Source organism: Hydractinia symbiolongicarpus, chromosome 8 (assembly GCF_029227915.1).
Source record: "Hydractinia symbiolongicarpus strain clone_291-10 chromosome 8, HSymV2.1, whole genome shotgun sequence".
Lineage (NCBI taxonomy): Eukaryota > Metazoa > Cnidaria > Hydrozoa > Anthoathecata > Hydractiniidae > Hydractinia > Hydractinia symbiolongicarpus.
This window is the reverse complement of record NC_079882.1, coordinates 22,403,447-22,419,646: the sequence shown is the minus strand read 5'-3', so window position 1 is coordinate 22,419,646 and position 16,200 is coordinate 22,403,447. Positions and strand designations below refer to the sequence as shown.

The 16,200-nt window shown below is 33.5% G+C and overlaps 1 protein-coding gene across 1 annotated transcript in view; it reads left to right on the top strand.

The window, feature by feature from the left end:
- LOC130655868 (uncharacterized) overlaps positions 1 to 10,837 on the top strand; it is a 60,732-nt gene extending 49,895 nt beyond the window's left edge. Inside the window, exons 39-56 of the mRNA XM_057458683.1 lie at positions 178 to 504; positions 659 to 829; positions 1,005 to 1,328; positions 1,720 to 1,872; positions 2,230 to 2,406; positions 2,819 to 2,995; positions 3,079 to 3,188; positions 3,272 to 3,345; positions 3,749 to 3,888; positions 3,982 to 4,278; positions 4,861 to 5,157; positions 6,023 to 6,325; positions 6,971 to 7,443; positions 7,538 to 7,635; positions 7,771 to 7,927; positions 8,267 to 8,605; positions 9,556 to 9,709; positions 9,977 to 10,837. Of these exons, the coding sequence (XP_057314666.1) occupies positions 178 to 504; positions 659 to 829; positions 1,005 to 1,328; positions 1,720 to 1,872; positions 2,230 to 2,406; positions 2,819 to 2,995; positions 3,079 to 3,188; positions 3,272 to 3,345; positions 3,749 to 3,888; positions 3,982 to 4,278; positions 4,861 to 5,157; positions 6,023 to 6,325; positions 6,971 to 7,443; positions 7,538 to 7,635; positions 7,771 to 7,927; positions 8,267 to 8,605; positions 9,556 to 9,709; positions 9,977 to 10,599 (4,394 nt within the window). The 3' untranslated portion in view covers positions 10,600 to 10,837. The remainder of the gene's footprint in view (positions 1 to 177; positions 505 to 658; positions 830 to 1,004; positions 1,329 to 1,719; positions 1,873 to 2,229; positions 2,407 to 2,818; positions 2,996 to 3,078; positions 3,189 to 3,271; positions 3,346 to 3,748; positions 3,889 to 3,981; positions 4,279 to 4,860; positions 5,158 to 6,022; positions 6,326 to 6,970; positions 7,444 to 7,537; positions 7,636 to 7,770; positions 7,928 to 8,266; positions 8,606 to 9,555; positions 9,710 to 9,976) is intronic.
- Positions 10,838 to 16,200: the final 5,363 nt, after the last annotated feature.

Sequence of the window (16,200 nt, the reverse complement as noted above, 5' to 3'; positions counted from 1 at the left end):
TCTAGCAAACCTGCCTTTTCAGCAAACCCACCTCTCTTATATTCCGCTTCTCTACTAAACCTGCCTTTCTAACATTCCTGCTTCTCTGGTAAACCCGACTTTATTTCCGAGGTTAAAAAGATTTAGACGGTATCTTTATTATAGCTTAGATTTTAAACATGGGTCATTTTCTTTTAGTTCCCAGTTCTCCTCCGCTAAATGTAACTGGCTACGATACCAGTAGTAGTAGCTTAAATATAAGTTGGATACCAATAGCAATTAATTACCACGAGGGAGTGCTGCTTGGTTATAACATATCTTATAAGGTGGTTGATGGTTTTACTAAAATTAGAGGTGGAAGCACTGAAGGCTTTGTCAACTGTAGTCATAACGACATTTGGGAAGGAAGCTGCGAATTAACAGATCTTTCTCTTAATACACCTTACACCATTTATATTGCTGGTTTCACAAAAATTGGTAACGGACCATGGAGTGAGCCGATTAATGCAACTACGGGGGAGTTTGGTATGGCTGTTTATCATGCTTTCGTATTGTACAGCATTTTTAGTTTGATATAAATAGGCTATCATAAACAGTTTTTTTAGGAAAACAAAAATCAAAAGTGATTTTTCCCGAATGATTTTTTAAATAAATAATAGGTTGCAAATATTTTTTGTAGTTGATGGTAACTGGACACTTTGGACAAATTGGGGTAGCTGTTCATTGAGTTGCGGATTGGGTACAGCCATGCGACAGCGCTGGTGTGTCAATCCACGCCCTGCGTTAGGTGGCAAAGATTGTGAAGGTGACAGCAGAGAATTTAGATACTGCAATAACATTCCTTGTCCTGGTATGTTTATCGTAATTGATTAATTTAGAAAGAAGTAAATAAGAGCTGCCTTCGACTCAAGTGCCCTTTTTTAATTTAGTAATTTAAACCAAGACCCTCTGACCTATTACAGAAGGAAGAAACACTGCATCAAATTATCTGTTGTGTCTGTTATTTTAATGTAACAATTTTTTAGGTTATTATTTGGCTAAACGTGGTGAAAATTGTACTCGAACTTGCACGAATCTGGGACCTGTGTTTGGCTGTGCTTTGCAGTTGCACACAGAAAACAACACGCATCATTTTCACGAAACCATCGATGCATACAACTTCACTAAGCTGACACAACTTTCTTGCAATACAACCGCGTTGACCAAAAACTTTAGATTTATGTACGATCCAAGTTATATTGTGAATGGAGGTGTTTGCCGTGGTTATATTGGTGTGAAATCTGATAGAGTGGATTGTAGAGCAACGCCAGGAAGTGATATTCGAAGGTTGTGCAACTGTATTGATAAAGGTATGCCCGGGTTTAAAAAGCAATGGTCAGATAAAGAGTAACACCACATGAGAAGCTTAAAGCAGAAATCAGTAAACTATTATATGTGTTCCTCTGTTCCTTCTGTGTTAAGTGGGTCTTATTTGTAAACTGCTTTGTTCAATTTTTAAATTAAAGTAAACGCTTTTCTTTGATCGCTTTTAAAAGGAATTGTATTATAGATAATGGAGAAATGTGATATCTCAAAGGTCCTTGAAAGTCCTGGAATATATTGTAGTTTGCAGATCGTCTCGGAAATGCCTTGGAAAGTTCAGTAACACGAAAACGTCTTCGTTATAACGTTTGAACGCTGTAAACAAGTAATTGAATGGCTTAAATTGATATTTTTAATCTTATTCTTTTCCCTTGATAGTATCTGCACAGTATACTGAATGGGCGAATTGGGGATTATGCACGAAAAGTTGTGGTACAGGATCTTATCAACGATATAGAGAATGCATTCTGGAAGGTGGATGTACTGGAAATGATCTGGATGTACAAGACTGTAACACACAACCATGCCCAAGTATTTATTTATTTATTTATTTATTGTACTTTCTTATTATTTGTTATTTTATTTGTTTTACTTATTTTTTTAGTCTGTAGAAAAAGCTTTCACAATGCTTATACAAAAAAGGAACATTTTTCTTATTTTAGTATAAAACGCAGAGAAGACTAGTTGGACCTTAGAAATTTTTAAGGATTTTATCAGATGACCTTAAACAAAAAGCTGTGTTAAAGTTCACACAGGAATCACATTTTGTTTTTGAATAATGATTAGTTTTATCTTACTTTGTAGTTTTAATCTGTAAAAATTTAAAGTTGAAACATCTTTATGTAAACTTTAAATCTCTGGAAGTTAGTGACTTTTTTATTATTATAGTTAATGGCATCTGGGGAGAATGGACACCATTTAGTAATTGTTCTTCTACATGTGGTTTTGGTTACCAAAAACGAAAACGATTTTGTGATTCTCCTGCTCCTGAATTCAATGGTTCGTATTGTGCAGGGGATATCGATACAGAAATACTAGATGGCTGCAATCCGATGCCATGCCCTGGTAACATTTTTTTTCTCTAACTTTAATAATATCCAACTACACATTTTTTTTCTTTCGGAATGTTAGGGGTGGGGTCTCCTTGTTCTCCATTTTGCAGTTTTAGTATTTGCTTGTTGACGATTTACTGGGAATGGCAAAGTTTGTAAGCTAGTACCCCAGTCAAAATCGAAGTTTTTCTTGTAGGAACGGAGATAGCTTCTAAAACAAGATATTTTTTGGAAACTCTTGCTGTTTTTATTCCCCCCTTCCTATTTTCATGTCACCATTACAGCCCCTGTTGTTGCTAACCAATTGCTTCGTTTTTTTAAAGAGTTTGACCCTCGTTGTGCTTAAAGAATTTTCTTGACAAAGCGATGTTTTAAAATAGATAAATCAACAAATGATTAAAAGGACATGTGGCGGTTTATTTTAGTTCATGGTGAATGGGCGCCGTGGGAACCTGTCTCCGAATGTAAACACTCCTGTGGAGACGCTGGTCATAGGATACAAAAGCGATACTGTGCAAATCCTGCACCTTTGTACAATGGAGATGATTGCGTTGGAAATAATGAACGAAATTTTACTTGCCCTGGAACTAGTGCTTGTATACGTACGTTGAAGTATTTTCATTTCACTGTTTAAAAATTAATGCTGGCTGTTTAAAATACTGCAAAAATTTGTTTTTTCTTGTAGCTGCTTATTACCGTTTCTTAACGCGATTTATTGAGGAAAAATGGAACTATACCATGTATAACCTAGCAAGCGAATACTCAAGAAATTTAAGTTCACGCATCAAAAGTGAGGTATAAAACTTATGTTGTTAGTATTATAGGGAAATGGAACGTAAAGCTAGAAAGTAATTAAGTGCCTTAATACCTTTTTTTAGATAAAGAACTTCTACAGAACCACAGAAGTTAGCGATCTTGTAGAGAACATGGTGATAGTCTTTCACGAAATGAGGTACCCTAAGTTTTGTTTATACAAGTGCAAATATATATTTATTTATAAATTTATATTTATTATATTTTATATAATACATATTTTTGAATCATTCAGATCTCGATGTCTTTGAGATGTTTGATGATATATATTATTTAAAGTTAAAGTTCCATAAAATATTTTTTAAAATAATAATATTATTTATCATAAATACGAATAAAATATGCAATATTGCATTAGTTTGTCAGAAAATTAACATATATTCCGTGTAAATTAGCCAATCTAATTGCCTGACATTCTTCAAGTATGCGATGATTGTTTTATTATAAATGATTCCGTTTAAATGATTCATACTGCTGATTTATGCTAAAATGGAATCTCAGCTCGATAGTATGGTAATTTTTTATGTCTTTGTTTATCTTAGCAAGGGTAGCGTGATTGTTGACTTTTCCGTTCGATATGAAGGTGTACCGCATATGGAAGCTATGCTACTACAGCACACAATAGAAGAAGGCATGCTTTACACCATGCCGGTCGGGTTAAACGACATCTCTGTCGCTTCCTGTAAGTCGCTTGGTGTACAAGTTACAGCCGTATCTCTGGTGTCCTGTATAAAAATAGTTTTAGAACTCTTTCTTAATTTTATTTCTATTTTAGTACCCGGGGAGCCTCCTCCGGAGGTGACTGCAGTTTCATTAGATCCATTTAAAATTCTTGTCTCGTGGGATGACGTGAATAAAACTGTCTTGCATGGAACTTTCTCCTTGTATCAAGTTTTCTTTAAAAAGTTGGATGGAAATGAAAGTACATGGGATAATTTTGGTACGAGAAATTTATCACTCAAGATTGTAGACTTGCAGCCAGTAACGTGGTATGGTATAAGAGTATTAGCTGCAATCAGCTCTGGAAATGGTGTTGCGAGTTCGCTGATTAAAGTTAAAACTTTAGAAGGAGGTTTGTTTTAGAGCAATTTTACCTTGCCTTTACATTTTTCGTGTTTGCTGAAAAGTTCGAAAGAAGTTCCCCTTAAGAAATTTATTCTACTACTACAGCCAATTTCAAACCACAATAATTTCAAACCGCAATATACTGTACAGTCAAAATGAATTTAAAATGGTGTCAAAAAAGCAGAGTACTGAATCTTTTATCGCTGGACATCATGTCACGCCTAAAGATAGAAATATTTAAGTACCGCATAATATGCTGTATTTTATTTAATTTTTTTTAAAAAAACACTATTTAATATTTATGTATACTTTATCTATTCAAGTGAACAAGTACTCTAAATGTGGTTAGAGTGACTCGTAGTATAGTAAACATAAGGAAACGTTTTGAAAAAAAACAAAAAAAATTTAACAAATGATAAATTCGTGAGAAATATGTGATCAGCCTGTTGTGATAATCGATTTTTTGTTAATTATTTGAGCAAAGCTAATTTTAGGCAAAGCTAATTTTCATATTGGGGATAAAAATTGTGTTTTGCATTCTTTGCTTGATACCATAAATATCTACATTATGATGTACTATTTATTTTAGTTCCGTATATCGCCCCACCATCTTGTGAAAAGCAAATACTGGATTCGAATACAGTATACTTCTCATGGAAGAAAATACCTCACGCACAAGTTCCTGGAATATTGCGTGGATATAGAATAAGATATCGAGAATATTATAAACCTAACGCATGGCAAGAAGTTGTTGTTGATAACACAATGGGTCAAATTACTATCACAAACTTAAAAGCGTACACTTTTTATTGGTTTGAGATCTCTGGCTTTACCAATGCAGGATATGGACCTTTCGAAGTATTTGTGTTTCGCACTCCTCCTGGGGGTATGTTGATATATTATACTCAGGGCCTAGTGCTTATATAACATCCAGGGAAGCAAACAGCGACGGAGACGTAAATTAAGCGTACTCCCACTCAGTCTTTTTTTGTTTCTGTTTCTTAAGCACTTTATTTTGTTGACGTTTGATTCCCTAAAATTAAAATAACTGGAGGGAAATAATTTTTTTTTATATCTTGAGAAGAATTTTTTGCGAAAGTTTAACAGTGTAAATAGTGCGATTGTCTAACCAGTTTATTTTTGCGAATCGAGCAATATTTTTGCGAGAAATAATTTTTGCGAATAGATAACTTTGGTGTATTTCGTAGAAAGAAATTTTCGCGAATAGAAACGCGAAAATAATATCACTCCTTTAGGTATGTCATTGTACTGTATATAATGTTGTCGTAAAATAATACAGGAATGATAATATTTTACCCGACTTTAAGAAACAGAAAAATAACAGTACATAATTAACCTTGTGATTTTTCACTATCGCGTGATGAATTTATATGGCTAACTAATACCTCGAAAATAATTTGTTATTACGAATATCATATATCGTTAATTCTTCGACCGCAATAAATTTATCGTTTTTGTGGAATCGATTTATTAGAACTTTTTATTATTGATGTTTTTAATTACAGGACTCTGCAAATCGCTGCGTTGTAACTAGGTGGATTCGCTCCTAAAATTTTAATAATTTTGTCAGCTCCATAAATTCAATATGTTGTTTAGAATTGTAAAAATTTCTCACCCAATTAAAACAGAAAAATTTGAAACAATGTCTGATTACATTTATAAACATATATACATGATATGATATAGAAAATAAAATATCTGACACAGAAATACTTTACGTTATAATTTAGCCCCGTCCATATTTCCGCCAAACGCAACAGTTGAAGATCGCTACTCGACATCAGAAATGTTTGTAACATGGGATGCTATTCCACTGGAGTTTAGGAATGGATATTTATCAGGCTACAGACTCTTTTATAGAAAGTATCAACAATCCGGACAAGATCTTGTCTCTCAACCGTATACTATCATTACGTTCGACCAGTTTACTTTTGAGTACAAAATGACCGACTTGGAAAGTTATACGAAGTATGAGATTTTATTGCTTGGATTCAACACTTACGGTGATGGACCCATCTTAACATTATACGCAGGTAATTTCACTTATTTCTATCTGTGAAAAACGTACAATCTTTAAAATATTAATTGAAAGCTTTTTCTGTCTTAAATTAACGCTTTTTGAACCTGTCAAAGATTGCTTGTCAGTGTTAAGGATGACTTAGAACTTGAGTTATTTGATAACGTTAAATGTGGAATAAACTTTTTGCGAATAGGCACAGTTTTATTGACATTGCCGGATGAAAGATTACGAAAAAGTAACCGCAAATGCCTATTGTTTTGCTTATATCCAATGTCTGATGAACCGAATTTACAGGAAAATTGCAAACGATCAGGGAATAATGTAACACGCGGAATAATAAATTGATATTGTTCTTTCTTGTTTTAAAAATGCGATATTTTAAGTTTACGAATACAAGGCAATTCGCAATCACTTGTGTTCTTTTCTTTTCCGCTTTCAATTTTCCCTTTAAGGTAGCTTCAAACATTCCTAAATATCCTATTGTTATTGACGTCAGCATCACCTTTTTTCTAAATTTAGGGACTTTTCTTAATAGATAATTCAGTAATGGAGTAATGGTAATCCAGTAATGTTGCCGGCCATATTTGTAAAATGGCGAAGAAACTGCCCTTATTTAAATAATTTTGTCTGTTAATAATTAATGCTTTTTTTCCAATAGATACGTGCAAATGTCCAAAGTATGTGTTTAGTAATTGGTACGACTACAAACCATACATTGGTCAAGTTGGTAAAATAGAAGGCGATGTTGAGGGTTTATTTCCTGACATTCTGAAGATGGTGGTGAATAACGTATGTACTGATTGCAAATCATACCGACCATCGCTATATTATAACAGAACCAAGAGTGGACGAACTTCTCAAAAAGAAGATGTTGATGAAGTGAAAAAGTATCTGGACGGTGATGTTCACTTGTCTTTTCCTATCTTTGGAAGATTCGCAATAACTCGATTTGCTGGAACATATCCATTTGTCGGTATTGTTGCATCTCAGGGAAGCGCCTTAATTGTTTATCAACCAGAGTACAAGACTGTTGGATTCTTGAATATCCTTACTGCAGTGTATGCTGCTTGGCCCGTAATTCTGATAGCTATTTTATTAGCGACAATAATGGGATGGGTCCTTTGGTTCTCCGTAAGTTTTTTTATTATTTTTACTGTTATTATTTTGGATTCAATTTTTTCTTCAGGGTATGATAACTTTTGCGTTCGTTTGAACATTATTTTAGGAACAATATGTATCTGAGAGTGACATCACAAGACAGAGGTCTGTGTATGGCGCGTACGAAGGATTTTGGCTTTCATTTATCACTATGACGACGTTAGGGTAACCCAGTTGTTAAAACTACGCATATAATATCTATCAGCAAATAGAATTTAGCGAAGAAGATGTGTTCTCATAATTCGTATGTCTCTCCCGTACTTTGCATTTTATTACTTCATTACCTATAATTGCATTTAGATATGGAGATTATGTATCTTCGTCTAATCTAGCTAAAGCTCTCATGATATGGTGGATTTTGATTGGTTTATGCATAATCAGCATTTTTGGTGGTGCTGTCTCATCTGGCATGAGTGTGAGCGCTATGGACACTAAATATAAATTATACGGAACAAAGGTATTTGCTTAACTTTGGTTCATCTGCACATTTAGCTCATAGAATGCAAAAAAGGTTGTTGAAAATCTGCACTCAAACACTGCGCTGCGATTGGTCTTGCGTATACGTCTAAGAATTTGTAAAGTCTAAGAATCAAAAATAGTAGTTTTTAAAATTAGTTGAATGGCCCACGGGAAAAACCACGTGACAAAAAAATTGCAGAGATAGATTTAATGACCTCACTGATTCGACCAATTTTTTTGTTACTATTTCAAAGTACCCGTGAAATTATTGTCTTGAATAAATCTTGTACATATAATATTAAGAGATTTACCCTTTAAACTTTTTTAATAATTTTAGGTCGCAGCCATTACTAATACATTCGAGTTCCGCACAGCTATTCTCCGCAATGCTATTGTTGACAAATCAAGAAATTACACGAAAGTAACGGATGTTTTAGACGCCGTGGAGAAGGGTGAGGTTGTTATTGGAATGATTGATGCTATCTCTACCAAAGGTTATACCGAAGAATTAAAAAGAAGAAGCCTAAAGATATATGAAATTTTGGATTTGAAGAGCGGATACGGAGTTATTTTGTCGGCAGAGTTTGCCAGGGTGGAAGATGATATGAGAAGTTTTGTTTCCTCAAACCAAGCTGAGATCTCCCGGTTTGTACAAAAGAAAATTGGATTGTTGCAGGTAAGGCTTGCCTTGTTTACGTTTTACTAAGAGGATAGAGAAAGAGAAGAAGGCAAAACTTTTTGTAAATGATCTTTCCCTTATATTGTTAAATAGCAACTTATATGCAATGGCATCAAGAATCAACAGAATTTAACTGAAATTTTCCAAAATGGCTAGCTAATTCTCGCAAAAAAGTATTCTGTCACTGTAAAAAAACATAATGCAACTTCCAGCATCGCCAACAACTGGCAATTTCAACCTCCACAAATAACACATATAGTCCAGGGGAATCTTTAAGAAAATATCACATTTGCTATTTTGACCAAAATTATTTCGTGCTTTCATAGAACAAAATCGGGCTTGTCTGACAGTCAAAATACGTAGTAGAAATTACTTGCTGAAGAGTACCGTTGGCGATTAATTTTGTTATCGAAAATTAATCGAATCCGTGGGACGAGAAAAATATCGCCTATGTAAAATACGAATCAAACATTAAAAGTAAAAAATAAATTGTCCTTTACGTTATTTAATTACGGGCTAATAGAATCAATCAAAAGATACATAAGTTAAAAAGGCTAAAGAAAGATTTGCGATTAAGAGTTTCAAGCAACAACAAGACGCAATATTTCTTAAAAATAATAAAAAGATTTATCACTCTTTCAACAGCATATTCGTTTCTCGACGTTTCCGCTAATGGAATTGAATCTTCGGCTATAAGTCACCCTCATGTCCTCATAGGTGAAATATTCCACCATTAAAGCTAAATTATGTTGAATTTAAAGTAAATGCATATGAATGAAAACATATTTTCTTTTTGCTTCTTTAGCGTCCCATGCTGAGTACAGTCTCAGAAAAAATATGGATTAATTTGTACTGGGCGCCATTTTAAAAATAACTCGCAATCAAATTAAGATAGTAATATAAAGATGAAGCAGGTCCAAATAAATATTATTTTGTTTTCTTTTTAGCCATTTGTAACGGTTGTAGAAGAGTTGCTTCTTACACCCGAAGAATCCACCTCCATAATACTGACATTGTGTTACGTATACTTAGCCATGGCATTTGTTGGCATATGTGTCTCCTATATAATTAAATGTTACAAAAAGAGAAAAGTCCATCCTGGTAAATATATGATTTTTTTATAATTATGTATGAACCTTTTTTTTTGTCAAAACACTGTACTATAAGAGTCCTTAAAAATGACGTAATTAGTATTTTTTGAAGGACAATTTCTAGATTTTTCCAATTTTTTTTAAGTAAAAAGTTTAAGATTAAAAGGTCTTAAAGCCATTCTTTAACGAACAGAGTCTGTTTTGGTTTGCTTTTTCTTACAATTAACCATGTTGACGAATTAAACTAACTTTTATTTTAATACATTTAAATTTTTAGTACAGCCAACACCAGTGCTGATTCATCAAGAGCTGAGTGATCTCCGCGTTTTTTTCGAAGAATTTAAGTTAGGATATCAGCAAAAGATGAAGAAACTTGAAGATAAACACACCGATGAGCTGTTTCGACTTGTTGTTTTGAAAAAAAGCTACACAAGACAGATGTTAAGAGCCGGCTTGACTCCAAACCTAGACGTTAAGTCAACAGTGAAGAAGGAAAGGAAGAAGCTCAAAGTTGTTGTCGACTCTCCGCCGCCTGTGCAATTAAAAAAGAAAAAGAAGAAAAAAGAAAGAAAAAAGGAAAAGGAATTAAAAATAGAAGAAACGGTACCCTCTGTCATTGAAAACAATGAGGTGATTTACGAACGCATAGCGTATGAGACAATGCCAGATGCGCAGACATACCAGATGCACAATACTGATGATAGATTATTGTATGGCATGTGGAGGAACTTTGAACAGAAAAAAGAACGCAAACAGGAAGAAAAGCAACAACAAAAACAAGAAAAACAAAAATCAGAAGATCTTAAACGTAGAGAAAAGGAGAATGAAGCTCTCATAAAATTGGCTTTGGAGAGAACCCGTGTAATTCTTGTACAAGATTCATCCGTTGATAATGTTTGAGTCAGAAATATTTTATTTATATGCCTTCCATAACAATGAGGAAATGTGTTTTAATTTCTGATATGCTAACAATTTAACTCTGCACTGTAAAAAAGTTTTACGCTACACAAAAAGCGAAAAAATGCACCTTAAAGATACCATTTTGGTCGAAGCACGGTGACACGATTTTACAGAACAAGCAGTACTGAGAATTTTAAATTATTGTAATTGCAGAAATAACACAAGAGTAACTTTCTTACGTTTATTCATTTTCTTTCACATGTTGTCAGCGGAACGCAAACTCAAGTATCCTTCGAAGGAAAATAATAGAATTGAATTTCGTATGTTAGAGTGCAAATTATTTGCCGAAGAAATTATTTGCGGAACTGATTTTTTGGATTTGTTCCATCCATTTGGTCATCCGCATAATTGTCCTTTGCCAAATTTTACATGCCATTGGTACATTGATTACCTGTAGAACCTAATCCATTGAGTTCTGTTTCTTCGCTTTGTTTTGGATTTTATGAAATTAAGCTCTGGCGAAATCGAACTTTTGGATCCTGTTTATTTTTTTCCCAAGGTTATTATGCACCAAGCTTCTTAGCTGCTGTCACGGTGCTTTGTTTTGCCGCAGATTTCCAAAATTACGGGAGAAAAGGCATGGAAGTCACAAATTGTACCGTACCCTTTAGTTTTTTTGTTAGAAATTTAGCTTTTAAAAGCTGAGAAAGGAAAGTTTCTTTTGTATACTTATGTTTACATTTTCTACATTATAATACATCGGACAAGGTAGGGTGAAGTAACCTCGTTCTCAGGCTTTGTTAGGCTTTTTATATTTGGACCAAGGCTGTCCAAATATAAAAAGACAAAAGAAGCCCCGGGGACGAGGTTAGGGACAAAGTTTTGTCACCTGATTGTGTTCGTTTTATGACAAAAACCATCTAACCAGCCGATTATATGGACTCTAAAGTTCAGTAATTGTGGTGTTGTGCGGGTATGACTGTAATTCAGCTGCAATATATTACTTCTACATTCACAAAGTCTCTGTTACAACTGTGATATCGTCCCACAACCTGTTTAAAATTGTTTGTCAAAAATTTCCGATAATAAAATTTTGGCGATGAACAGAAGTTAATTTCGCAGGAACTGATTTTTGCTAATGATTAAAGAAGCTTACCAGAGTTTGACAATAAAAGTGGATTTGATGATTTTAGCGGGCCACAAAACACCCTTAACACCCTTATTGGTAAAAATAAAGTACATCTTTTTCAATTATTTTTGTAATAAAATTCAAGGCTCGTGTTTCCAAAATCTTATTTTAGAAACAATGCTGTGGCTCAATAATAAAACAAGTTTTTTTTTATAAAATTTGAATAATCTGGAATATTACCTATTGCATTTCTGTCGTTTATTTTATTTTTTTAATCGGGACAGCGAGACAATAGGCGTTGGGAACGAATTTGCTCTTTACAAACTTTACAGAGCAAAAGACATATCATTGTAGTGTAACCAATCATATTTTGAATATTTTGAAAATTGTAAATTTTTCTTTATTTTTAATAATTATTTAGGAATCACTTTTATTAAGTATTATTTAAAACCCTAAAAATTGATATGCTTAAACTAAAATGTACGATTCTTATAAAAAAGTGTGTAACATGGAAATGCTGAATGAGCAACCTCGCCGCCAAGGCCGTTTTCATTTTTTTAAGGTCATATTTTTCAAAAGATAAAAAAACGGAAAATTATTTTCGTATTAAAGAGTGTGATTACTTTCAAAGGAGAGATTTTCATTTTGTGTCCCAACATCCCTTGAACAAATTCAGCTTTATGCGGCGTGTGACGTCACAAATCAACGAAATATGTACGAACCAAGTTCAATTTTGTTTGATAATGGCGGCGACCGTTAATGTAAATATAGTTTTTAAGGAAAGAATTTAGTCATAAAAAATTAAAATTTTTCATGCCAAGCGGTTTTCGTGACATGAAAGAATGTTTTTATTACAGAAAAAATATATGTGTAAGATTTTTCGCTAGTTTTCCTTTAAATAATAAGCCTTATTTCTTTCAGAATTTAAATTCTTTTCATCTAATTTATCAAGCACTAAAGAAAAATAAAAAAAACAACTTCGTACCTAAATCATTTTGCTGTTAATTTACAACAACAACCACGAAAAGATTTTCGTGAGCAGATCGCATGGTAGTGAGGTTAGACAACTTTACGTCAATTAGCTAACCTCGTCTCCAGAACTTTTTTACTTTTCGATAATGGCATCGTTATTAAAAAGTGAAAAAGAGCCCTGGGGATGATGTTGGTCAATTATTTAGATTTTATTCTTCTTTATTTCTTGAAATGAGACAAAATGTTAACAATATTCTAAAAATATGCTCGTCGTAAAATTTTGCTTGCATCCTAAATGGAATATAGTTAAGCAAAAATCAACGTATAAACTTGTATTCTATCGTTGGTGTAAAATGTCTTTTTTACCCTTAAAATCTAGTTGAATGCCACCGCTTAAAGAATTGCACTATAAAATCTTAAGTGTGCTAATAATATGCTAAGATTAGCTATATCAGAATAATTTTGCGCAAAAGTTAATAATATTCAAGTTGAAAGGGAAAAATATATTGAAGTGTGTACGTGTAAAAGCAACTATGCGTCACCACGTTAGGCAACCTATAAATTAAAGATAAACCCTGTATAGCCTAACGAAAGTATTAAAAAATTTACGAAATACGCATTTCTTAAAAGGATAATACTTTATTCGCAACGTACGCACTCGTGGTCTGTTTTCTCATAAATTGTGCATATTTCATGACACAATATAGTTTGGTTTTTTTGCAAACCGCGTATTCATTATTCAGCGTTTCTTCTCGTAAAGTCACGAAAATTCTCGTTCCAATACTCGGTCATTAATGCGCAGCTAAAATTTACCTCTTTGACGGGTATTGCTATATTGATTTGCGGGTTGCACTCCTCACTTCACTCTCATGAGTCTGAGAATAATTTCTGAAATAAAATTTTAATTTTTTAATTTTAATCTCAAAGTTTGCTTGAGACACATACAACTAAAAAAACAATTTTCCAAAAATTTCGTGCGTTTTACTCCCCTTTCTAAATATTAAAGATAATATGCGACTATAAAGAGGTAAAAGAAACAATGTCTCAGCTAGCTATTTTGTCCAGGTAATGTTCACAACCCTTCTTTTAATGAAAAATGCAAGTTATATTTGTATCCAACATAAACTTTTGTATAAACAGGTAACTTTCTAATGTAAAAAGGTAACTTAAAGATGCTAACATGTATAAACAGCTAGCTAGAGCTATCTCACAAAATAGTTTAAAACTTTGGAACTGGAAATTTATTTCTTAAAAAACTACGTTTATCATAAATATAAATTCTATATGCAAAGTTTTATGACGTTGATGCTTTTTGTGGTTGTCCTGTAAATTATTGATTTTACTAGTCGATAAAGCCCGTGGAAAAATCCACTGAAGCAGGATAAAATTGAAAAATAAGCGTCATATGAATTTTGATGACGTCAGCAACCCATCTGCCAAAAAAATTAGAACCTTGTTTTTACGTTGCCTTTATTGTGTAGACTTTAAAGCGCTGATCAAGAAAGTGTATGTAATCACGTGCTTTTGATGAATGGTTAATGAGATTTACGGGTTTAAAAATTTTGCTGACGTCAGCAAAGTCGCTAATAAAAGTACAAAAAATTATTTTTTCGAAATTTGTGTACCCGTTTCATGTTATAGCTCTTGAAACGCTGATCAAGAAAATGTATAGGATCATGTACTTTTGACCAACGGTTACGGAAATATTGTGGTTTAAAGGTTTTTTGATGACGTCATAAACCCGTCCATTCCGAAACGGATTTGGGGACTCAGGTTTGGAATTACCCAAATTGGTCCCAGCTGCTCCCTAGTTACCCACGCGGTGAAAAAACATCGACGTCACCAACTCGTTTCCAAGTTGTTTGGCCTCGAAATTTTATTTGCACTGTAATGGCTTCATTAATTTAATATAGGATATTGACGTTAAAGTTGTGTTATTTTCGTCGCGCCCTAACGTCAAAAAATTTAACATATTAGACATGCATTTTTCGGCAACATCAAAGGAAAATGAAGACATCCACTTTGCCTGTCACAGACACACAGACAGACACACCTAGCGTATTATTATAGAGATTCTCAATGTTCCGCCTCGTGTTTGTATACAACATGCTGCCATTTTTAAATTCCGAACTCTCGCCTAAAATCACGTGACTATGTCTATTGTTTATGGTGGGATTCCCGCTGCTGACGTAAGCGTTCTGAGACATTGCTATTATAAGTTCCCATGTTATCTTTAAAGATTTTTCTTCTAATTTACTGAAAACAGAGCATTGTGCTTCGTTTAAACGTAGGAACATGTATTATTTATTGTTTTAACACAATTTCGATTTTTACAAAGTAGGTTAATCGCGTACTTGGGTTGACCCTGAGTAGGTAAGAGTGCTAAAATGGTAACCCAAGTTTTCTTTCGCGAGGAACGTTAACCCAAGTTCGTTTTGGCAAGTTAATTCTTCTGTAGGGATGCAGACAAGCAGCTAGGCTTTATTTATTAACTCCTGTCGATAAAAAAGGTCCGGTTTCAGGATGGGACATGAAATAAGTCTGCATTTGCTAATTTTTTTTTTTTTAAATGAAAAAACTTAGCAAAATGATTCAAAAATATATCTACAAAACAGAAAAATAGGCTTAGTGACTAATAGTGGAAGAAATATCTGCGCTCCCCGGGCTAATTTTACACATACTTGATGGTACTATGGCTTGACTGCTTCAAATATCAAGTTTATTACATGCTCTTTTATAAGTATCCTGAATGTTTTGTTTGTAGAGAGTGTAAACTGTTTAATAATTCAAAAGTGTCTTCCTTTGCAACAACCCTCCTTAAACAACTAGAAATAATAGTAAAACGAAAATTCGAGTGTGAGAGACAAGGTAGCAATAATTTAAATAAAAAACTCACGTTTGCCTTAACAATGTTTTTGTTTTTGGTTCCATCCACTAAACACAGGCAATTTTCTTCGCTATAAAAGATAGCTAACGAAAAAGCATGTTGTTTTTATTCTTCGTCTTAAGTTTGAATCTACAGTTAGCTCCTGGTAACTCGAACACCGGATAACGTTCATTATCTCGAATCATTTTCTTAGGTCCCTTGCACTTTCGTTAATACCTTCTTACAAAAAAAACTATAGTTAACTCGAACCTCGGATAACTCGAACATTCGTTAACTCGACCGACTCTTTTTCCCTCCCATTTTTATCGCCAAAATTCCACTTTTCCCGGTAACTGTTGCCCCATCTCTTGAAAAAATCGCTTTCCGAATTATAATTTCATTTTAGACTAAATTCGAACTATTTTCATCGGTCCCTTGGAGGTTTAAGTAACTGGTATCTGTGTTTTGTTGCCATTACTTATTTGGTCAAGGCAATCTTTGATAGAAGCAATATCTACTTTTCCAATAAAAAATGTGTTAACTTTCGTATTGTACAACCACTCGTTAAAAAGAGACTAATGTTCGTTCTTTTTTGTTGTCTCCATTTTGCTTTATCGCCACGAAGTTATAATAA